The sequence below is a fragment of the Schistocerca cancellata genome, chromosome 10 (assembly GCF_023864275.1).
Source record: "Schistocerca cancellata isolate TAMUIC-IGC-003103 chromosome 10, iqSchCanc2.1, whole genome shotgun sequence".
Classification (NCBI taxonomy): domain Eukaryota; kingdom Metazoa; phylum Arthropoda; class Insecta; order Orthoptera; family Acrididae; genus Schistocerca; species Schistocerca cancellata.
Genome location: NC_064635.1, coordinates 197921566 through 197947618, shown reverse-complemented (window position 1 = coordinate 197947618; position 26053 = coordinate 197921566). Strand labels below are relative to the sequence as shown.

Here is a 26053-nt window from a genome sequence, read left to right as displayed (position 1 = left end):
ATTAGAATTGTATTGTGTCACAGGCAGTGCTGCAAAATGGTTCAAGTCATACCTCGCTAACAGGAAACAAAGGGTGTCAGTGCAAGGGACTAGTGAATTAAGTCATCAGTCATCATCAGAATGGGAAGAAATTACATGTGGTGTCCCACAAGGATCCATCTTAGGGCCATTGCTTTTTATTGTGTACATTAATGATCTCTCATCAGTTACACTGCCAGAAGCCGAGTTCCTTTTGTTTGCAGATGACACAACTATTGCAATAAACAGTATGTCGAGTGTAGTTCTAGAAAGATCTGCTAATGATATTTTCATGGATATTAATAAATGGTTTAAAGCCAACTCACTGACATTAAACTTCGAAAAGACTCACTATATGCAATTCAGAACCTGTAAGAGGTTTCCACCCAGCATATGCATAAAGTACGAAGAAGAGCAGATAGAAGAGGTTGACAGTCTTAAATTCCTGGGATTACAACTTGATAATAAATTCAGTTGGAAGGAGCACACCACAGAACTGCAGAAACGCCTTAACAAATCTGTATTTGCAATTCGAGTGTTAGCAGACATAGGCGACATAAAAGTGAAAAAGCTTGCATACTTTGCCTGCTTTCATTCCATACTGTCATATGGTATAACATTTTGGGGTAAGTCTTCAAGTCAAACAAAAGTTTTCAGAGTCCAAAAGCGTGTAATACGTATTATTTCTGGAGTAAATTCACGGACGTCCTGTAAAACCTCTTCAAAGTACTAGGTATACTAACTACTGCCTCTCAGTATATTTACTCCTTAATGAAATTTGTCCTAAATAATATATCTCTTTTTCCAACAAACAGCTCAGTTCATACATACAGTACCAGGAACAAAAAAGATCTACACAAGGACTTAAAAGCACTTACTTTAATTCAAAAAGGGGTCCACTACTCAGGAACACTCATCTTCAATAATTTGCCAGCAAACATAAAAAATTTAGTTACAAGTAAAGATCAGTTTAAAGGAGCCTGAAAGACTTACCAGTGGCCAACTCCTTCTACTCCATTGACGAATTTTTTAATAGAAATAAACGATGTATTGTATATATTCATACTATTAGTATTGTTATTTCAGCTTTAAAAAAAAGTGACATGTTCCACATCCACGAGGATCTCCTCAACATGTATCTATGGAACGAATAACTAATCTAATCTAATCTAATCTTCTTATCTTTAGCCCTCATGGCGACATCAATCAGCATGATGGCCTTCGTTGTAGCTTCGTTTTTTACAAAGATATGAACAGTGGTATGAATTTTTTAAATGGCATCCTGTATTTTTTATTCGGTAATTCATTTATTCTCCTAACGACCTATTCAAAAATGTATCACAGTGTACCATTCACTGAAACACAACGTTATTAATTACATAACACAACATTCACTTTGAGCCTGGGATCACAAACTTATCCACTTGCTGGAGTTGTCAGAAAACAAATGAAAACCAAGTAAAAACGTAACATAAAATTGACTTTGACTCTCCTGTACCATGGCCCAGGAGGTGGTCAGAGTGGTGACCCTGGACACCGGCACGCTGGTGTACTCGTTGACTGAAAGAATTATTTGCTGCTTCCAGTGTTGCCTGCTGAAGAGAACTACAAGCAAGCACGATACGTTCCTGCATCTCGTCTGGAGTCGTTGGAATATCTCGATAGACAACGTCTTTAATGCATCCCTTCCTCCCTTCCCCCCTCCCCCCAAAAAAAATGCCAGAGGATTTAAATCAGGAGACCTAGCAGGCGAAGTAACTGTTCCTCCTCGACCAATCCATCTGGCAGGGTACCTTAGGTTCAGAACACGACGTGCACGCAAGGCGTATGTGCTGGACATCCATCGTGTTGATACCACCTAAGAATTCTGGCTCTTAGCGGTACTTCATCCAGAGGAGGTGGAAGAATTCGCCTGAGGAAGTTGGCATACGCTGTGCCGTTTAGACTACCATTGATGAAATAAGGGGCAATAATTGTAGTACCAAGCATCCCACACCAAACGTTAACTCTCCATAGATACTGATGTTCCATCTGTCTAAGCCATCGTGGGTTGTCGCTGGACCAGTAACACATGTTCCTTGTATTTACCTGTCCTTCGTTTGAGAAGGAACGTTGACCGGTCAGTAGAACATTGGAGAAGTTCGGGTTGGCAAGGATATGCTGCTGTGCCCATTGACACAACTGTACACGATTCTGGAAACTATTCCCATGTAATTGTTGATGTAGGTGTACATGGTAAGGATGGAACTGGTGACGTGTAAGAATACGATGTGCACTGGTGTTATGAATGCTAATCTAGTGTTCAAGCTGCCGTGTGCTCACATGTGGATTCATAGCAACGGAAACGAGAACAGTAACTTCGGCAGCTTTGTCTGTGCGAGTGCTTCGACGATTGCGTTGTCTTGGGTTGAAACTTCCCGTTTCCGGAAGCGTCGCAACAGGACGAGAAACATCCGTCGTGAAGGTGGGTTCTTGTCAGGATATCAGTTCCGCTACCTGTGTAGCATTGCGCCTACCTTCAACAACAACAACAGTAAAGGATACGTTGGCTCTGAGCACTATGGGACTCAACATGTTAGGTCATAAGTCCCCTAGAACTTAGAACTACTTAAATCTAGCTAACCTAAGGACATCACACACACCCATGCCCGAGGCAGGATTCGAACCTGCGGCCATAGTAGTCCCGCGGTTCCGAACTGCAGCGCCAGAACCGCTAGACCACCGCGGCCGGCAAAAAGGATACGTTATTCGATGCAGTTTGTAGGAAGGACAGTCTATACTGTATGCCTACTCTACACAAAAGTATTTAAAAGGATCGTAACTACTATACTAAATGTACTCATACATAGCAAAACAGTATTGCAATTACTTTTCTGCTAACTTACATTCCCCATAGACGAGTAGCATTTCTGCTTTCTCTTCGTTGGTGTACATCATTCTGGCTCGATGTACTGTGGAGACCTCACGCCCCACGTGTTGAGCAATTCGGCGGTACGTCCACCCGGCCTCCCGCATGCCCACTATACGCCCTCGCTCAAAGTCCGTCAACTGCACATACGGTTCACGTCCACGCTGTCGCGGCATGCTACCAGTGTTAAAGACTGCGATGGAGCTCCGTATGCCACGGCAAACTGGCTGACACTGACGGCGGCGGTGCACAAATTCTGCGCAGCTAGCGCCATTCGACGGCCAACACCGCGGTTCCTGGTGTGTCCGCTGTGCCGTGCGTGTTATCATTGCTTGTACAGCCCTGTCGCAGTGTCCGGAACAAGTATGGTGGGTCTGACACACCGGTGTCAATGTGTTCTTTTTTCCATTTCCAGGAGTGTATAAGCTTTTTTCTAGACACTATACATTATATGTTAACTTTGGAAGCTGAAAAAGTGAATTAAAAAGTCTACAGCGACCGGAATTCGAACCTGGGCCTTCTTGTTTAGTAGGCAGGTATGCTGACCATTACACCACCACAGCATTATGATCATTGTACCTGCACGAACTACGCAAGTCAAATACCCCCTCCAACACAAAAACGAATTCACATCTCCCCTTATATTGTCACTATTACCAGGGCTCTCCGACATTGGAATAGCACCCCAGCATCGGAAGTAATGGGGAAGTCCTATATATTACATGCGATCCTGTAGGTCTCAAATTTAATGCTTGGGTGCTATTCCATTGTCGGAGAGCCCTGGTATTAGTGACAATATAAGGGAGATGTGAATTCGTTTTTGTGTTGAGGAGTGCAGGTCTGTTGACAATAATGCTGTGGTGGTGTAAGGGTCTGCACATCTGCTTTGTAAACAAAAAGATCCAGGTTCGAGGCCTATCGACAATAATGCTGTAATGGTGTAATGGTCTGCACATCTGCTTTGTAAACAAAAAGATCCAGGTTCAAGTCCTATCTGGAACGCAATTTTTAATTCATTTCTTTAGCTTCCAAGGTTATCGTAAACAAATTAGAGATTTTAAAATCTCAGGGAACATTTAATTTAAGAACTACACATTCTGTTCAACTCCACTTTCAAGTCCTGTGCCGTCTCTAACAGAATTACGTTATAGGCAAACCGTAAGTTTCTTATTTCTTCTCCCTGAACTCCTTTTGGAAATTTGTCCCTGGTCTCTCTGACAGCTATCTCAATGTACAGACTGAGTAACATGGGACATGGGCTACAACCCTGTCTCACTCCCTTCTTAAACACTGCTTCCACTTCATACCTATTGAGTTTTATAGCTTCAGTCTTGTTTCTGTCAAGGTTGTAACTTTTCTTTTCCTGTATTTTACCTCCTCTGAGTTCAGTTTTTCAAAGAGGATATTCCACTCAACATTGTCAAACGGTTTCCCTAACTCTTCAAATACTATAACTGTAGGTTCGTATTTCTTCAGTCTGTCTCCTAAAATATGTCGTAGAATCAGTACTGCGTGTTCCGACGTGCATCTGAAAGCGAGCTTATAAAATGATAAACAGAAGTAAAACAGGTGTAATGGGAAGAAACATGTGCAGAAGATATGACGCTGGTGTAACTAGACTAAGAAAGGAGACGTCAAAAGTAGTAGGGAAGAAAAATAATTGATTATTTCAGGTATAGGGAGGATAAAAAATGCAAGAGTGTTATTTCTGAAAGAGAGACATTTGTCAAAAGAATATTCCTTTCTGAACGTCTGTGTGCGGAATATAAAACGTCGACAGCATACGGGTTGGTTCGGTGATGGTGTTACAAACTTTTTTCCAGCATACATCGGTTCCACGTTAATACAGTACCTACCTAACTTCGCTGCCATACGATAATCTGAGCCCTCACTGTACCTCTGTTAGTAGATCTAGTTTAATTATAACCACCTGGTAAATATAACCGTCATCATGCACTATTAAGTGATTTGCGGAGTGTTTATGTAGACGTGAACGGGTATTTTAACTGTGCACTAAGATATTTTTGTTAGTAGGATGGCCTGATGCTTTTACTTGGTACCGAATCCTGTTTTTACTTGACGAAATAATGGCCCAATTGTAGATCTAAGGAAGAAAAATTTTTTTGTTACTTTGTTGGTCAATGTTCCAAACGACAAAATGTCTGGAATACGTTTATGTTAATTAGTTATTTACTCGTTCCACGACCATCCGCTTTGGCTCACATGATCCCACGGAACGTGCTAAATTAACAAATTTTAAAAATTCAATAATTAAAATAAATATACTTTCTATGTTGCTCATAAATTCGTTGCCTATATAATATGAACGAAATACACTTACTAAGTGGCCCTTGTGTTGACCGGTATGAGATCTTCATGGCTGGATGCTCCTATGGTGGAAATAGTCGAGGTTGAACCTGAAAAAGAAGGAAAAAATGGTTACTATTGCAAAGTGATTATCTACAACGCCTTTACCTTCTGGACACACGATTAGTTTGAGACCAGTTTTCGAATTGTGCCGAAGGCAACTAAATTACCTTTTAACTTCTCAGGTTATGTTGCGGGGGGACTTATTTCTTGAAATAAGAGCAGAGCTAGGGAATGACCATCAACTCAGAAAGAACTAACAGAGACGTTGGAGGTCCGCAACGGATGCGGGAACAGAATTCGCCTAATTTACACTCGCATAGCATTGTCTGCGGACCTGTGTTTACAGTCGTAGTACCAACTGAAATACCGATAGTGGTGAGTGCACTTTCATGTAGTCAAAAGTTGCGAGAGTTTTTAGTTATTATAGTTCTTAAATCAGTTTCGAGACGCATGTTCTTCTCAAATTTTCTGATAAATGCTCTTAAAAAAATGCATTTTTCTGAATCGTAATTTATTGAAATTTATGCTAAAGCGATGTACTAAGCACTAATATATAGAAATTATTATAACACAAGTACTTGATGGCACAGAGCAGCAAACAGCTAAAAATACGAGTTTTGGTGTAGTTTTAAAAGAACAGTTATCGATTTCGAATTGATACAATTTGTCTGCATAGTTCCGTCAAAACACATGTTAAGTGGGGTGAGTTTTCCTAGAATTTATATAAATAAAAATGTAAATGTTCGTTTGTTCAAAATAGTGCATCTTCGAAAGCCATTGACGTATTAATTTCAAACTCTGACAAAACATTGCATTGAAATACAGGCGGATTTTCAGATAACCATTTCTTTTAATAGTGTGTGTGTGTGTGTGTGTGTGTGTGTGTGTGTGTGTGTGTGTATCTTCTTGAGATTTTTTGTGACAACTTTTCCCTGTTATTAAAGGCACATAAATTTATGTACTATATACATTTTAAAAAATAGGCAAATTAAAGCAAGCGTTTCCAGAATGAGATTTTCACTCTGCAGCGGAGTGTGCGCTGATATGAAACTTCCTGGCAGATTAAAACTGTGTACCCGACCGAGACTCGAACTCGGCACCTTTGCCTTTCGCGGGCAAGTGCTCTACCAACTAAGCTACCGAAGCACGACTCAGGCCCGGTACTCACAGCTTTACTTCTGCCAGTACCTCGTCTCCTACCTTCCAAACTTTACAGAAGCTCTCCTGCGAACCTTGCAGAACTAGCACTCCTGAAAGAAAGGATATTGCGGAGACATGGCTTAGCCGCAGCCTGGGGAATGTTTCCAGAATGAGATTTTCACTCTGCAGCGGAGTGTGCGCTGATATGAAACTTCCTGGCAGATGAAAACTGTGTGCCCGACCGAGACTCGAACTCGAGTTCGAGTCTCGGTCGGGCACACAGTTTTAATCTGCCAGGAAGTTTCATAAAGCAAGCGTGTTTACCAATGGAACGTTGTGTCAAAGTTTCAGGGCAATCAGTCGAAAACTTTCGGAGATTTGCTACTAGAAACATCACATTTCTCTATTTAAGTACAAACGTAGATGCTCGTTTCTTCAAAATCTCAAATCTCCGACAGTTCTCATTTGCTTTGAAATTTTGACACGACATTGCATTCGAATGCTCAAACGTTTAAATCTTTTTATGTGCCTACTGGAACGCCATCTGGTACGTATATACACTCATGCTCATAAATTAAGGATAATGCTGATACACGGCGAAACAACGCTCTGATGGGCGATTTGCGGGTTTAAATCACCTCGGGGTATGACCTGCGGTCGTCACACGGTGGTACTGGCAGAGGTGTGTTGGTGCATGTCAGACTACGGTGCAGCGAGTAAGTGTGCATACGTATTCCGACGTGCTAATGCTGACTGTTTGTTGAAAATGGCTAAAAAAACACACATTATTGACGTTATGGAGGGTAGAATACTAGTGCGACTGGAGGCTGGTCAAACACAACAGGTCGTAGCACGGGCCGTCTGTGTGCCACAAACTGTGATTATGGCAACGATACCAGCAGACAGGAAACGTGTCCAGGCGCTACAGTACGGGACGTCCACAGTGTACAACATCACAAGACCGATATCTCACCATCAGTGCCCGCAGACGGCCACGGAGTACTGCAGGTAGCCTTGCTCGGGATCTTACCGCAGCCACTGGAACAGTTGTCTCCGGACACACAGTCTACAGACGACTGAACAGACATGGTTTATTCGCCCGGAAGCCTGCAGGGTGCATTCCACTGACCCCTGGTCACAGGAGAGCCCGTAAAGCCTAGTGTCAAGAACACAGTACATGGTCATTGGAACAGTGGTCCCAGGCTATGTTCACGGACGAGTCCAGGTATAGTCTGAACAGTGATTCTCACCGGGTTTTCGTCTCGCGTGAACCCGGTAACAGATACCAACCCCTTAATGTCTTTGAAAAGGACCTGTATGGAGGTAGTGCTTTGATGGTGTAGGATGAGATTACGATTGGTGCACGTACACCCCTGCATGTCTTCGACAGAGTAACTGTAACAGGCCAGGTGTATCGGGACGTCATTTTGCACCAGTATGTCCGCCTTTTCAAGGGTGCAGTGGGTCCCACCATCCTACTGATAGATGATAACGCACGGCCCCACCGATCTGCCATCGTGGAGGAGTACCTTGAAACAGAAGATATGAGGCAAATGGAGTGGCCTGCCTGTTATCCAGACCTAAACCCCATCGAGCACGTTTGGTATGCTCTCGGTCGACGTAGCGCTGCACGTCTTCAAACCCCTACGACACTTCAGGATCTCCGAGAGGCAATGGTGCAAGAATGGGAGGCTATACCCCACCAGCTGCTCGACCACCTGATCCAGGGTGTGCCAACCCGTTGTGCAGCCTTTGTACGTGTGCATGGTGGTCATGTCCCATATTGATGTCAGGGTACATGAGCAGGAAACAGTGGCGTTTTGTAGCACATGTGTTTCTGGACTGTTTTCGCTACTTATCACCAATACCGAGGACTTACAGATCTGTGTTGTGTGTGTTCCCTATGTGCCTATGCTATTAGCGCCAGTTTTGTTTAGTGCCATGTTGTGTGGCACCACATTCTGCACTTTAATTTATGAGCATGAGTATATATATAATGGATGCAGTAAAAGGGGGAACCTTACAACAATGTGAATGTTGATTTGTTCAAAGTCTTTAATCCTTCGAAATTTGGTGGCCATTTGCTTTGAAATTTTGACACAAGTTGAATTCTAACACGAGTGTGTTTTTAGGTACCTAATTCATTAATACATGTATATCGTCAATATCTCAAAACGTACCTTTTAGATTTACTTCAGAGTTTTACATGTTGCTGTAACAAACGCTTAACCACATTTAAACTATATATTTTTTAATATATAAATATACCGGGTGATCCAAAAGTCAGTATAAATTTGAAAAATGAATAAATCACGGAATAATGTAGATAGAGAGGTACAAATTTACACACATGCTTGGAATGACATGGGGTTTATTAGAACCAAAAAAATACAAAAGTTCAAAAAATGTCCGACAGATGGCGCTTCATCTGATCAGAATAGCAATAATTAGCATAACAAAGTAAGACAAAGCAAAGATGATGTTCTTTACAGGAAATGCACAACATGTCCACCATCATTCCTCAACAATAGCTGTAGTCGAGGAGTAATGTTGTGAACAGCACTGTAAAGCATGTCCGAAATTATGGTGAGGCATTGGCGTCGGATGTTGTCTTTCAGCATCCCCACAGATGTCGGTCGATCACGATACACTTGCGACTTCAGGTAACCCCAAAGCGAATAATCACACGGACTGAGGTCTGGGGACCTGGGAGGCAAGCATGACGAAAGTGGCGGCTGAGCACATGATCATCACCAAATGACGCGCGTGTCTAGCAATATGGTTCAAATGGCTCTGAGTACTATGGGACTTAACAGCTGAGGTCATCAGTCCCCTAGAACTTAGAATTACTTAAACCTAACGAAACTAAGGACATCACACACATCCATGCTCCAGGCAGGATTCGAACCTGCGACCGTAGCAGTCGCGCGGTTCCGGACTGAAGCGCTTAGAACCGCTCGGCTACCACGGCCGGATTAGCAATATGGGGTGGAGCGCCATCCTGCATAAGCATCTTACGTTCCAGCAGGTGTTTATCAGCCAGGCTGGGGATGATGCGATTCTGTAACACATCGGCGTACCTCTCACCCGTCACGGTAGCAGTTACAAAACCAGAATCACGCATTTCCTCGAAGAAAAAAGGCCCGATAACGATAGATGTAACTCCAACCCATACCGTGACTTTCTCGTCATGCAATGGAGTTTCCACGACAGTTCTAGGATTTTCGGTAGCCCAAATTCTGCAGTTGTGGGCGTTGACAAACCCTCGGAGCGTGATAGGAGCTTTGTCGGTCCACAACACGTTACTCAACCAATCGTCATCTTCCGCCATCTCTTGAAACGCCCACACCGCAAATGCCCTTCGCTTCACTAAATCGCCAGGTAACAGTTCATGATGCCGATGGATTTTGTACGGATAGCATCGGAGGGTACGCCTCAGTGCCAACCAAACAGTAGTGTATGGAATGCCGGTGCGACGTGCGACTGCACGAGCGCTGACTTCCCCGTGCATAGACGAACCCGCTACAGTCTCCATTTCTTCCTGAACTGTCTCAGCAGCATTACGCCTTGAGCCCGGTCGGCCACTACGGGGTCTATCGTCTAAACAACCCGTGGCTTCGAACTTCGAAATCATTCTCGCCACAGCTGCATTTGTCAACGGACATTTACCAGTTCGAATCCCCTCCCTAGGGCGATAGGGTCGTAACGCTGAACTAGCACATTCCCCATTCTGATAATACAGCTTCACTAAAAGCGCCTTTTCAGGTAACGTCAACATGCTGCGGCTGCTGGCGCGTCTGATTCTCTCTCTCATTACAGCTCCTTTTATACAAGATTGTCATGCGCAGTCACTGACGTTTTGCTGTCCAGCGCCATCTGTCGGACATTTTGCGAACTTTTTTTTTTTTTTTGTTCTAATAACACCCCATGTCATTCCAAGCATGTATCTCAATTTTTACTTCTCTATCTACATTATTCCATGGTTTATTAAGTTTTCAAATTTATACTGAGTTTTTGATCATCCGGTACATATGTGCAAAATAAGCAACAGTGACTGTTGTTAGCAGACAGGAAGCTGTGTTTATGGCTTATTGCTTTATGATTAGAATACTGCTACAGAATCGGAATCTGCAATGACAATAAACAAGTCACAAGGTCAGAGGACGGGGCAGGAGGAGATGGAGCGAGAGAAAGAGAGAGAGAGAGGGAGGATATGATGGATGGAGAAAGGGGGGAAGAGAAGGTGGACTGAGAGAGGGGGGGAAGAGTGGGCAGGAGGAGAAGGTAGAGTGGGGGATGGAGGAGGAGATGGACAAAGAAAGGGGGAGTGGAAGATGGACAGGGTGGGGAGAGACAAGGAGATTAGGAGGTATATCCAACTCCCATACATGTTAGAAACGTGTGCTTTCCCTTTCCTTTCCATTTAAGCACACAGACACAGGCAAGCGTAGCCAGGTACAGCTGTTGTCTGCAATCGCCTGCCCAGTGCGTGTACAGGAACGGTTTAATCGGATGTGTTTATTATGTTACTACAGAACCTAGTTCTTTCCCCTCTCATGTGACGAGCGAACGTGGGTGAATCTGCAGCGAGTCTGACCACTGGCCGTGCTGTCGTATACAGTAGTAGCCGCCACGAGCCGAAGACCTACGCACACGAAACTTTCAATCCGACATTGTACCGGTTTGTTCCATGTAAGTTATTCATTGAAATTTGTATCTGGTTACTTGCCACGAAGTATGAAGTTTGTTGAGATATTTTGGATGTGTTGTACTCTTTGTGATAGATTAAAAAGACATAAATAAACGATAAAATCGAAACTGAGCTGGAAATATTATTTCTAGTGGCGCTGTACGAGACGTGTCTGTGAAGACCCCCGTAAACGATCAAACATTTTGTCAAACTAATGTATGCTTGGCAAATATTTGACCGTGTACGGTGCAGTTTGGCGTGTTTGTCGAGCATAGATCGTCCTTGAGATAAAGTTTGACAAGATGGCGGACGTGGTTGTGTTGACGTTTCGCCGCATAAGTTTACTGCAAAATTGTTTTATTACGATTTGTCTCACTGTATCGTGAGATTCCGCTACTATGAAATCTACGATCAAGTATAGAAACAAAACAACACTGACAATTACCAAAATGGTAGAGGTACCACATATTTTCCAGCCATATGTTACGCATCAAGAGGTTATGAACAAAATCGATATTTTATGCATATAATGAGATACAAGTGGACTGGAATGAAATCAACGAAATCGAAGTTCTTACACGGATGATGTGGGCTACATGTACTCACGTTGTGATATTTTAATGACCTGTCGTTAAAAGACATACTTGTCTTCTTTTTCGATGTGAGGGTGAAATAAAGCTGAACATGTTATCAAACGTTTCACTGTCCGTCCGCAGAAAATTGATGAAGTCATCAGTTCTGAGTGAAACATTTCCATTAACAGGTTTCCAGCTGCATATTTCTCACTTTAAACTATTCCCTGGACCTGCGTCTTGTTTTCTTCTTGTTTAAACACAGTGCCAGAGACAATGTTAGAATTGCTTTATGTGCATTTGTAGCCATTCGCACTGCTGCAAAAATGCAGCATATACGAGAAGTGTCTGCTTCAAATGGTTCAAATGGCTCTGAGCACTATGCGACTTAACTTCTGAGGTCACCAGTCGCCTAGAACTTAGAACTAATTAAACCTAACTAACCTAAGGACATCACACACATCCATGCCCGAGGCAGGATTCGAAACTGCGACCGTAGCGGTCGCCCGGTTCCAGACCGTAGCGCCTAGAACCGCACGGCCACTCTGGTTCGAAAGGACGGTTAAACTGACAAGTTTTCTTAGTACGTGTACGGGTTTGTTTGACACATCTGTGGCTGGACAAGAGCGAACTTGACAGGCAAGTTTGCTCTTTCAGGAGAAACATAAAGTGTAAAAAAATTTCATTGTCCATGCGATGAAAGTTGATGTAATCGTCGGGTTCTGAGGATAATATTACCTTTAGCATGTTTTTGTGCGTAAATCTCTCATTTTAAGCCATTCCCTGGATCAGAGTATTGTTATCTTCTTCTACTTTAATCACAGTTCCAAAGTCAACGCCAGAAGTGCTTGGTCTGCATTTGTGGCCGTACTGACTACGCTCAAAATACACACGAACACGAATAGCGTCTGCTTCAAAGTGAGGTTAAACTGACAAACATTGTTAGAACTTTTACAAGCTTGTTTGACAAATCTCTCGCTAGATAAGAGCGAGTTTGTCAACCACATTTGATCGTTTACGGGGACCTTAAATAGGCGGGACTGATGTTGTCACAGAGTAAGTACGCATGCGCCAAAGATGGAGGAGTAATAACTGTGAAGCGTGAAGCCTTCGCAGCCGAATGCGGCATGTCTGCTGTCTGTAAACAAATCATTGTGGCTGTGGCCTTCGTTTGTGTGAGAGTTGTTATTTTATTTAGCCGCAAAAAATGATGACTGTATAACAGAGCAACGAACTGTCGTGAAATTGCAGATGAAACCTGGAAAAACTGCTATTGAAACCTGCCTTTTACTGTGAGAAGTGTGTGATGAAGTCTGTTTATCAGATACGCGAGTTTCTGAGGGTTTCGAGCGTTTCCAGCTTAATGGAGAATACGTCGAAGGTGACTCACGCCCGGGACCCCCTGCAACATTAAAAACGGATGATAATATCGAAAATGTAGGTAATCAGATTCCATCTGACCGTCGGTTTGAGTATTCAATCGATCACTGGTGACCAAAATTCTCACGACCGAACAAAAAGAAGCTCGTGAAAATGTTTGTACTGACACTTTCATTACCATTAAAACAATTCTAATTTCTTCGAAAGAGTGGTGATGTATGACGAATCTTGAGTATTCACTTGTGATCCAGAAACTAAGCGCCGAACCATGCACTGGAAGAGTCCAAATTCACCAAGAGCGAAGAGAAGCTCGAGTGAGCAAATCAAGATTAAAAGGGATGGTGAATTTTTATCTTCATGCAATTATGTACCTTCACTGGGTTCCTGAAGGTGAGACTATTAATCACCATTACTGTCTTGCAGTTATTGCTCCAATCCGTGAGAAAATAAAAAAAAGTCCACCCGGATTGAAGAAGAACAATTAATTGGTTCTGTGTCGAAACAACGCATCGGTTCACACCGCACTGTCTCTCAAGAGATTTCTATCGAAGTACAACATCCCGGTGTTAGACCAGCCGGCTTATTAGCCTGACCTTGCACCATGTAACGTATCTATTTCCCGAGGTAAAATCTGCATTAAAAGGAAGAAGATATCATTTAGTTGAAGCTCTGAAATAAAAAGCGTCACGCGTCATTAAGGAGCTCATAGAGAAATTCTTACATCTCGTATATTCTTCTAAAAAGTACTGAATGAATTGATTACTATTGCAACGAAGTAATTTTACCCAAAAATAGTTTTGTTCACCAGCTGAAGAGGAAAGAAAAGGTATTTACCAATAATTTCTTCGTTGTAATTAACGATATTTCAATGGGTTCAGATTTGTTCTCCTAGAAGAAAGGAGTGGATTAATAATTTTGAACATTATACAGATGTAGGGGAATTAAAGAGGAATCTGCCTGATGGAATTTTGAGCCGTGCATAGTTTGATGATCGCTAACACTTGTTTTAAGAAAGAAGGTTCTATACGTGGAAGAGATCTAGAGGAACCGGAAGGTTTCAGATCGGTTATATAATGATAAAATAAAGATTTCGGAACCAGATTTTAAACTTTAGGACATTTCCAAGGGCAGATGTAGGCTCCGACCATAATTTATTGGTTATAAACTAGAGATTAAAACTGAAGGTATTTGTAAAATGGTGAAAAATTAACGATATGGGACGTCGATAAGTTTGAAAGAACCGGAGGTTGTTGGGAGTTGGCTGGCCGCGGTGGTATAGCGGTTCTAGGCGCGCAGTCTGGAACCGCGCGACTGCTACGGTCGCAGGTTCGAATCCTGCCTCTGGCATGGTTGTGTGTGATGTCCTTAGGTTAGTTAGGTTTAAGTAGTTCTAAGATCTAGGGGACTGATGACCACAGTAGTTAAGTCCCATAGTGCTCAGAGCCATTTTTTGTTGGGAGTTTCAACTGGAGCTTTAGACAAGACTTGACTGAAACACGGGAAAGGAATACAGTATGAGACGAATGGGTAGCTATGAGAGATGAAATAGTAAAGGAGGCAGGAGATCAAATGAGCAAAAAGACAATGCCAAGTAGAAAACCTTGGGTATCATAGGAGGTATTGGACCTAACTGACGAAAGGAGTAAATATAAAATTGTAGGAAATGAAGCATGCAAAAGGGAGCAGAGATGCTACGCAGGAACTATAAGAGGATAAATACAAGGCTGTATAAGCATGTATACCTAGGAGACAGATAGAAACCACCTATAGGATCTTTAAAAAGATTTTTGGAGAAAAGAGGAGGAGCTGTATGATCACTAAGAGTTCAGAGGGAAAGCTAATACTAAGCATAGACGGAAGCCTGAAAAGTGAAAGTAATATATAGAGGGTTTATACATGGGAGAAGAAGGCAGTATTATGAAACGAGAGAAGAACATAGATGAAGATGAGGTGGGAGATACGATACCGCGAGGAGAATTTGACATACCCCTGGAAGACCTAATTCGAAATGAGGACCCTGAAATAGACGACATTGATATCCTTGACAGAGTCAGCCATGAGAAAGAAGAATGCAGTAACTGCAGTTCCAAAGAAAGCAGGCTCCGACAAGTAAGAAAACAACCGATCTACGAGCTTAATATGTTGCAAAATACTGCCATGAATCATTCACAGAAGAAAGGAAAAACTAGTCGGGGAAAATCTGTTTGGGTTCCAGAGAACTGTAGGAACAGGTGAGACAATACTGACCCTAAGACATTTTAGAAGGTGCATCAAAGAAAGGGAGACTAAAGCTTATAGGATTTATAGATATTTTATAGACGGGTTTTGACGACGTCGATTGTAATACACTCTTTGCAATTCTGCAAGTAGCAGGGATAAACCAGCTTAGCAGCAATTGTTATATACTGGCTTACACGAGGGCGGGTTATCTGAAAAATTACCTACATTCGTAATCTGAGCTATACTTCTAGAATTATGGTCGTTCTCATGCATTTAAGAGTCGAACCGGCGCTCTGAAGTTATAATCTGAAATTACATCGACACCGCAATGTTGTCGACCATTATAACGAAGAAGAAGCAATACCTCACGTTACAGGTTTGTGTTAGAACGCAAAATGCGTGAAATGTCAGCCTCTGACATTTCTTTCATTATTAAACACTTTCATTTGGCCACAAAAAATCATCAATGTGGACCACTTGCTTACACTATTTATAACACAAGGAAACAAATAAAGAATGGCCACAATGTTATTTCCCTGTATTTAACGTCCTACTTTTAATGTAAAGTACATTTACAATTGAATACAACAATAATTTACCGTAATATTCCGGATATTTTTGTAATTTATCACTGTGTCACAGCATCTTTGACACTCACGTGCTTTGCAACCAATCTCTATTTGTTTTCATATGTCGGAAGTAAGTAAAACACGTAGTGCACATTGGTAACTTTTTTTGGTCCATCGAAAATGTATAATAACGTAAACCAACTTGCGTGTGTGTGTGTGTGTGTTTGTGTGTGTGTGTGTGTGTGTGTGTGTGTGTGTGTGTATGAAAATGCAAATAACAACATGGATTTGACGTGACCCTTTAGGAATGGTTGATGAAAGCCTGCGGCTGTAAAAACAATGTTTGTATATGAAACAAAGTTTCTACTGCCAGTCACGAATTTATTTTTATTTATATTTTGCGCCATCGTTTTCAGGTAATGATTACCTTTTTCGAGTGCGTTTTCTATATGCTGTACGCTGTGATATTTTCGATGTGTGAGGTGCTGCATTCTTCTGTTGCCTTTAACGTAATACACAGGCTGATTCAGCTGCCCCTGTCCATCGTTCACAACACCTTGAAAAACCACACAAAAGATTTTCGTATTCTCTCGCTCGCTTTGCACAAACTTTTAGTCCTACAGAAAAATGCACGTTACTTTTGTATAGAAAATTTAATGTAGTTAGATTCTGTACTAGGAGATATTTTCACTGGAGGTGCAGTATTCGAGTTAGTCAGGAAAAAAAAGTGTGAAGATCAGTTTTCTTGGAAATTCGAAGACTGCAGCCTCTAGCGAAAACAAATCTCAGTCAGAAAGTAACTGCATAATTTCCTGAAAATGTTTGTGTTTATTTTGTGTGTGGGACGTATAATTTGCACGTAGCGAGCGACAGAATACAAAAATCCCTTAAGTTGTTTTTGAAGGTATTGTGGGTTGCATAAAGTCTATGGGTATGTGCAGCTGAATCACACTGAATAAAAAAATGCTCAATTTTTAATTAATGGCTGAACTTTCTATACATTTAGTGGCGCAATTTGAAGAGAGCTTCTACCTAGAGTTTTCTTACCGTCTACTTGCGTACAACCTCACACATACTAATCACACAGCCGACCGTTGTGGCCGAGCGGTTCTAGATGCTTCAGTCTGGAACCGCGCTGCTGCTACGGTGGCACGTTCGAATCATGCCTCAGGCATGGATGTGTGTGATGCCCTTATAGTCCAGTGAAACTGTCAGAAAAACAGCCTGTACCTTGCAAAAGGTGGGGTAGAAGATTTTATTTTTTTTAATTCGTTCATATTGGAAAGGTTAGAAAACCAAGTTTTTCCAACAAAATTTCTCTTGGAAAAACTTTCTGCAGTCAAAAAACTTCGAAAATGTCGGACTTTTTTCAATTTTTTCAAAATATCTCAGTTTCATTTGCTCTTATCGCTTTGACGTCTATTTCCTTTTTTAAAGAGCACCAAATTCTCTACGAATTTGATTCTTACCATTTTTTTTTCTACTCGCAGTATCTACAACGCTACAGCGCCTCAAAAAATACCAATTTTTCAAATTTCTACCAAAGTGGCAAATTACCTAATTTTTGAACACTGTTAGTTCAGTTTCTATTTGTGTAGTATAAACATATTGTTCATCATGTTATTCATTGGAATTTACCATCTCACTCTGCTGCAGGGCCAGGACAAACAGCATCATATTCAGTTACGACCACATTCACGTCGGATTGCGTGAAGTTTATTCGTGTTACAATATGTAATACGACGGCATGCTGGTGCCGTAAATTTTCTACAATTGATTGACGTTAATGATCAGGTATAAGAAAAAGTATGTAGGAATTGTTCTTTAGCGGACAAAAGCGTATTTATTCTTTGGCGGGTGGAAGGCGATTATCTCTGGTGATTGTTCACAACGCGCTGACAGCTATTAGCACACAACAATAAGGGTCCTACAGTTTGGAGTCGCTTCCATTCAGTATATGTTGTGGTGCTGAAAATGAGTATGTCTGACATGAATTTGTGTTTCATTTGCGAAAAAACTGTGGTCAGTGGTGGACGCAATCTGAAAAAGAAAGGACTGAGCACATTTATCGATTGTAGTGCTAAGCGCAGGGAGTCTGCGCACACCCGTCTTTTGAAAACGCTCAGTGATGTGATGGTGCATGAAGCATGCTACAAGAAGTACATTAATGAGAGAATCATAGCAGCTAGCCTTCGACACCCTCAGGAACCAACAGGCGTGCTACGTCGGTCGCAGGAAAAAGGTCAGTTCAATTTCAAAGAGAAATGCTTCTTATTTGCAAAAGGGAATTCTGATGACTTTTTAACCAACCAGTTAACATTGCCATATACGAAACGAAATTTTGTTTACAAAGTAATGAAATTGGAAGTGCAATCGATAGAACAGGCTAAACGACGTGGTGATGAATTTGGTCAACAAGTGATAGAGCGGATTCAAAATGTAAATGATTTGGTTGCTGCAGATGGGTAGTACCACAGATTTTGCTACAGAAAGTTCTTTCACCTGTTTCAGCTACTGGACAGAAACGAGGTTACCGGCCTGCAACACAACTAGATGAAGGCATGGAGGCTATGTTTGACTACATGGAAACCGGTACGGAAGAATGTCAGTTTTCTATGGACGATCTGTTAGAGCAAATACCCACATCACCTCGTCCTGATATTAGAACTGTCAAGATTCGTCTTTTCCAGAAATATGGTGACGATGTGGTGATAGCTGAAACAGCTTCAAAGCCAGCAGTCGTATGTTTCAAGAACGTTGGGCACCAACTACCCAGTGAAAATTGGTACAGCAAAAGAAATTCAGATCCTCAGCAAGAAAGACTACGAATCGTCAAATCAGCTGCAAATATCATATTAGACGATATAAGATCAGTAGTGTACGATGTAAAACAGTAACTTCCCTCTGATAATTTTTTATGTGATGTAGAGTCTGTCATACCATAATCTGTACGATTGCTCTTTGAAACTATAATTTTGAAACACAAGCGGTCTCCCAGAAAATGGGGGAAAATATGTGTTTCTCTTGCTCATGCACTCATAAGTGCTGCGAGGCCACGTTCATTTATTTCACCACTTTTGACTGCTATTAGTGCATACTTGTACCGGAAGTTTGGCTCAAAACATCTCATCCAGGTTTTGTCTTCCCTTGGCTGTGCAGCATCTTATACGGAAGCTGCCCTATTGGAAGTGTCTTCAATCCTCCAGCTTGACAACGAAAGGCAATGAAGTGACGCATTTTGCCAATTTGTGTTTGATAATGTAGATTTCAATGTAAACACCCTAGATGGAACTGGTACTTTTCATGCAATGGGAAGTATAATGTGTGTTACTCCTCATGATGCATTGCTTCCTCAGAAAAATATTTAAAAGTTGAATCATCGTCCCTCAGCTGAACTTGTTAGTGAAGCCGGAAAAAATGACATACAGACATTCCACAGAACACAAGTTGGAGGGTTGAAGGCTATAAAAATTGAAGATTTGGACATAATTGCTCCTGCAAAAGGTGGGATCGTCATCTCAACAGCGGAAATTACGTGGTTATATTGTAAATGGTCTCAGAATGCAGTTGTTTCAGGATGGAATGGTTACATGGAACTCTTGACGGCAGGCAAAGAATATGAACGTTCTAAAATAAAGTGTCTTCCATTTCTTAATTCATCACCAACCCATTATGACACCATAGATACTGCTCTGATGATAGCTAGAGATGCATGTTAAAGACATAATCAGACTACATGCTTTGTCACATTTGATCATCCTCTGTATTGGAAGGCAAGGGATATTGTGGAGATTGACCTTCCTGAATTTCATTATGTGGAGGTTCGACTTGGAGGTTTCCATTTCCTTATGTCGTTCATGGGATGTATCGGTGTGATCATGGGTGGAAGTGGATTAAAGGACATACTTGGTGTAATATTCGCTGAAAACAGCGTTGAAAAGATTATGTCAGGACATGCATATTCCAGGGCCGTGAGAGCGCATTTATTGTGTCACCTTGCTTTGGCCTGTCAAGTGTGGGATCACACTGAGCTGACAGAAGATGAACGTGGGACATTGAATGGCTTGTCTTCTCTTGTGATGAGTCAGAACTGTCAGTTGGCCAGGATACCAGTGTTCTCAAGGAACAAGTCAAAAAAAGATTTGTAACTGCCCTGAAAACGATTGAAAGGGACCCACAGCACACTTATGGCTTTAGTACTACAAGATGGTCACTCTCATGAAACAATTCATTGAAGCGGATCGATCAGGCAACTGGAAAGTTCATCTTGAAAGCGTGCGAAAAATGCTTCCCTACTTCCATTCAGCTGGACATTTTATGTACGCTAAAAGTGGCCACCTCTACTTACAGGATATGTTGAGACTCGAGGAGAAATGGATTTATCAGAATATGAGAAGTTAACAACGAAAGGACATTTTACAATCCGGCGATCAGAAAAGTATTGGTCAGGGGTTCCTTCTGACATGACTGTAGAACAAACATTGATGAGAGCCATGAAGAGTTCTGGAGGACTTACTTCCGGCCGAGGAATTACGGATAGTGTATTAACCAGATGGACATTGGATATGATTCACATGCAGAACATTTGTGAAGAAATTGAGTCGTATTGCGAAGTGAGCGCAGTAACATCAGAACAGCATGTAGATGCGAGAAGTTATCGCATCGAACGAGATGGCATAGACTTGCGTAAGCTGTGTTATTGGTTTCGAGTGCACTCTCCCTTCCCTGAAAGTGATTTTATAATGTCTATCAGCGGTGGTGTTGTCGGAACGGAGGATTTAATTGTCATATGTGTCACGAAGAGGGGGAAAAAGGCATGGAAAGAATAGTTGGTGACAATTTCCACGATGTAAAGTTCCGTAGATAAAGTTGTGACTCTCCTTTCTGCGTTCAGATCTGTAAAAGATGGGAGCACTAAAATTACTCCTGTTGATCCTTTAACTCTTTTCCAAAGGATTTGTTTAATGAAACAAAGTGAAGAAGAGTTAAAAGCCTTTCTGAAATATGAACTTGCTCCTTACCTAATGTCCCTATTCTCAGAAAAAGGCGTGCGAAAAGGCACAAAATCTTCATTCTACAATGCCTTCGTTCCAGTGAGAGATGTGAAGACAGGTGGACCGAGTAAATTTTTTGTCATTGATGGACGGTACCTTACCCACCAAGTGACTTGACTCGAAATGTTTGCTTCAAGTTAATAGCCCAAAGCTATGTTTCTTACCTGCAACGTCATTTTGGATCTCAATTTGCTATTGTATTTGATGGGTATCCATGTGAGGGAGACAAATGTAGCACAAAGAGTGCTGAGCGGAGTCGTAGGTCCAAAAGACATTCTTCGGTTGACGTTGTGGTTGAATCAGAGATGGTGAACCAAGTCCCTCAGGACAAGTTCTTGTACAACGAACGAAACAAGATGCGTTTGATCACACTTATTAAAAAGGAATTTCTGGAGTGTAGCATTGAAGTGCACCAGGCACAAGAAGATGCTGCCATTTCAAGAACCAAAGATTTTGGAAGTGTTGTCATTGTAGGAGAAGACGTTGACCTTCTTGTGCTCATGTCCGGTTTGGGGCAAGGCATTGAAAACTTATTTTTCTTAAAGCCAGGAAGAGGAAATACAGAAGACAAGTGGTTTTCCACTGCATCTTACAAGTTTGACAGTGAATATATTCTCTTCACTCACGCCTTTAGCGGATATGATACAACATCCGCTTTTTTTGGTCAAGGAAAAATTAAGTGCTGCAATATTGTTGCGAAAAATGAACACCTAACCTCAGCGCTTTGCGAGTTCAATAAACCACATGCCACCTATGAAGAAATAATAACAGCAGGAGAACAGGCTACTATCGCATTGTATAGTGGAGGTGCCAGCAGTTCCCACACACTAGACCATTTGCGGTACCAGCTATTCGCCAAGTCTGCCACAAAAAGCAAACTGAATCTTGCACGGTTGCCACCTACACTAGATGCTGCACATCATTCGTTGCGGACTTACCAACAAGTCCAAAGTTGGATGGGAAACTGGAAACGTCCTGAGAAATGGGGCTGGAATCACAGTGACCACGGTCCAATATTCGTTATAATGAGCTAAGATTCAGCACCTGAAGCACTTCTTCACATTGTTTCATGCTCATGCAAGCTGAACTGTGGCGGAGCGTGCTCCTGTAGAAAAGCGCGGTTGAAACGTTCTTCAATTTGCGAGAAATGTATTGGGGTCAACTGTGAAAACGTGCCAAAATTTTTATATGAAGACAGTGAAGAAGATGTTATGGAGGATGTTGAGGAAACGGCTGACGAAATCAACGAACTTGCTGAGGCTGACTCGCTGTTTAAAGAAGAGGTCAATCTGGGATCAATTCTATGTACAGACCCTGAATCCGTAACTCAAGGTATTTCTGGTGACACTGAGGAACCTGGCCCATCAAAACGTGATGCTCATACATGTCTCAAGTGCGCTAAAGTGCGATGTTACAAATATTACACACCCAGAACTGTCAACATTTTTTAGTAACTGACAATGCATTTTAATTGTAATAAAGCTACTTGTTTTTAATGTCAACTGCGTTGCCTTTATACACAAGAATAATTACCTACTTAATTAGGTTGCCTATTGCACTAATAATAGTTCAGTTTCCTGAGACAATTTACTTTGTGTGTGTGTGTGTGTGTGTGTGTGTGTGTGTGTGTGTGCGTGTGTGTCTATGTCTCTTAATGATGTATTTTTATATTTATAGTTTTACAAATACCAGGGCTGAGGTGGCCCATAGTGAACTTCAGGTAGTGATGTAAGAATCACAATAGTTGGGTGCCCAGCAATCCTCATGTTGCATACAGAGAAACTGAATACCTGAAAGTGAGGTGGTAAATTCCAACATATAGCATGATGTATAACGTATTTATACTACACAAACAGAAACGGAAAAAATAGTGTTCAAAAATAAGGTATCTTGCTCAAAATTTGAAAAATGGGTATTTTTTGAGGTGCTGTAGCGCCTTAGATATTGGAAGTAGAAAAAAATGGCAAAAATCAAATCTGTAGAGAATTTTGTGCTCTTCAAAAAAGAAAATACACGTTAAAGCGATAGGAACAAAAAAACTGAGATAGTTTGAAAAACTGAAAAAAGGCCGAAATTTTCCAAGTTTTTTGACTGCAGAAAGTTTTCCAAGCGAAATTTTGTTGGCAAAACTCGGTTTTCTAATCTTTCCAACCATATGAACGAGTTCAAAAAATAAACTCTTCTACCCCACCTTTTGCAAGGTATATCTGCTATTTGACTGGACCATTAGGTTAGCTAGGCTTAAGTAGTTCTAAGGCTAAGGGACTGATGACCTCAGATGTTATGTCCCACAGTGCTCACAGGCATTTGAACCATTCGAACTAATCACACAATTTTCTGAACACAGTACACAATAAAAATAACAAACAAACATCAACAGAAAGTTACAAATATATTTTTACGTGAAATCAATAGAGATAATGCTACAGGTCGTCCACAGTGTAGTATACTTTCTTACAGAGGGTTGATACTTATTTCTGTCACTACATTTATTTTTCTGATGAAATTCACTGTTTCACTTCCCAGCCTTTCCTGTTGTTGTTGTGGTCTTCAGTCCTGAGATTGGTTTGATGCAGCTCTCCATGCTACTCTATCCTGTCCAAGCTCCTTCATCTCCCAGTACCTACTGCAACCTACATCCTTCTGAATCTGCTTAGTGTATTCATCTCTTGGTCTCCCCCTACGATTTTTACCCTCCACGCTGCCCTCCAATACTAAATTGGTGATCCCTTGATGCCTCAGAACATGTCCTACCAACCGATCCTTTCTTCTGGTCAAGTTGTGCCACAAACTTCTCTTCTCCCCAATCCTATTCAATACTTCCTCATTAGTTATGTGATCTACCCATCTAATCTTCAGCATTCTACTGTAGCACCACATTTCGAAAGCTTCTATTCTCTTCTTGTCCAAACTAGTTATCGTCCATGTTTCACTTCCATACATGGCTACGCTCCATACAAATACTTTCAGAAACGACTTCCTGACACTGAAATCTATACTCGATGTTAACAAATTTCTCTTCTTCAGAAACGCTTTCCTTGCCATTGCCAGTCTACATTTTATATCCTCTCTACTTCGACCATCATCAGTTATTTTGCTCCCCAAATAGCAAAACTCCTTTACTACTTTAAGTGTCTCATTTCCTAATCTAATTCCCTCAGCATTACCCGATTTAATTCGACTACATTTCATTATCCTCGTTTTGCTTTTGTTGATGTTCATCTTATATCCTCCCTTCAAGACACCATCCATTTCGTTCAACTGCTCTTCCAAGTCCTTTGCAGTCTCTGACAGAATTACAATGTCATCGGCGACCCTCAAAGTTTTTATTTCTTCTCCATGGATTTTAATACCTACTCCGAATTTTTCTTTTGTTTCCTTTACTGCTTGCTCAATATACAGATTGAATAACATCGGGGAGAGGCTACAATCCTGTCTCAGTCCCTTCCCAACCACTGCTTCCCTTTCATGCTCCTCAACTCTTATAACTGCCACCTGGTTTCTGTACAAATTGTAAATAGCCTTTCGCTCTCTGTATTTTACCCCTGCCACCTTTAGAATTTGAAAGAGAGTATTCCAGTCAACATTGTCAAAAGCTTTCTCTAAGTCTACAAATACTAGAAACGTAGGTTTGACTTTCCTTAATCTTTCTTCTAAGATAAGTCGTAAGGTCAGTATTGCCTCACGTGTTCCAGTATTTCTACGGAATCCAAACTGATCTTCCCCGAGGTCGGTTTCTACTAGTTTTTCCATTCGTCTGTAAAGAATTAGTGTTAGTATTTTGCAGCTGTGGCTTATTAAACTGTTTGTTCGGTAATTTTCACATCTGTCAACACCTGCTTTCTTTGGGATTGGAATTATTATATTCTTCTTGAAGTCTGAGGGTATTTCGCCTGTTTCATATATCTTGCTCACCAGATGGTAGAGTTTTGTCAGGACTGGCTCTCCCAAGGCCGTCAGTAGATCCAATGGAATGTTGTCTACTCCGGGGGCCTTGTTTCGACTCAGTACTCTTTCAAACTCTTCACGCAGTATCGTATCCCCCATTTCATCTTCATCTACATCCTCTTCCATTTCCATAATATTGTCCTCAAGTACATCGCCCTTGTATAGACCCTCTATATACTCCTTTCATTAATGATGCATTTCATATTTTTGTAATTTGAATATATTTCTTGTTCTCCCAAGAGATCCATTTTATGACCTTTATATTTTAGTCGGTGGAGTGCTTTAACATTTTGCTCTGCTTTACCAAATTGGCATCCCGTGTCGTACATGTATGTGGCTACACCTTATGTGGGCTTCTTGTGTGTGTTCGTTTTGATGTGCTCTGTATGCCTATTGTTGAAATCTCTTGTGTTTGTCCTGTGTAGACATAGAGCATTCCTGGTATGTAATTTTGTATATCCCTGAGTTTGAACATGGTACGTGAATTCACATTACCTTATGTATTATTTTTTTCTTGTGCTTTAGTAGATTTAGAAAACCTATTTTTTAATTTGTGGTTTTGGTAGGTGTTTGCAATATTTTCTGAGACGTTGTCAGACGATGGCATGGTAGCTATACATTTGTTTTGTCTTTATGTCTGAGTAAAAGCTAGTAATAACAGGTGATAAAAACCGAGTATTTTTATGTTCAGTGGCTTTTAGTTCTTCAGTTACTACCATCTTTTTTTATATAGAATAGAGTCTTCCACATATATAACTTGTCAACAGTATTTTTATTCATTTCTATGACAGTTCGTATGCTGAATTATTTATAGTGTTTACTGATGGTCTTGCTGGATACCCTTCTTTGTTTACTTTAAGCCATGCTCTGAAATGTGAGGCCTTTGGGCTCATACAAGTGCAACATATCCTTTGGCTTCATACAAGTGCAACATATCCTTTGCCTTCATACAAGTGTGACATATCTTTTCAGTTTTTGTCAAGAGGAAATCTATGTTCTTTAACTGCCCCTTAACTTTACTCCGAGATTGTTTTGTTGAGAGCTTTTTATGTGTTTAATATTAATGGCACCAAAGAATTCTTGTGGTTCGTCTATGTGCTCCGTTCTTTCATTATGAATAGTGTATGGCCTTTGTCTGCCGTTGTAGACTGATAGGTTTTCGATTCATTATTTCTGTACTTTTA

General features: G+C 41.2%; 1 protein-coding gene across 1 annotated transcript in view; it reads right to left on the bottom strand.

Annotated features, from left to right (window-relative positions):
• Nucleotides 1–26053, bottom strand: part of LOC126106257 (endothelin-converting enzyme homolog) — a 593945-nt gene that overhangs the window by 420072 nt on the left and 147820 nt on the right. Inside the window, exon 2 of the mRNA XM_049912482.1 lies at nucleotides 5268–5343. Coding sequence (XP_049768439.1) covers nucleotides 5268–5343 — 76 coding nt within the window. The remainder of the gene's footprint in view (nucleotides 1–5267; nucleotides 5344–26053) is intronic.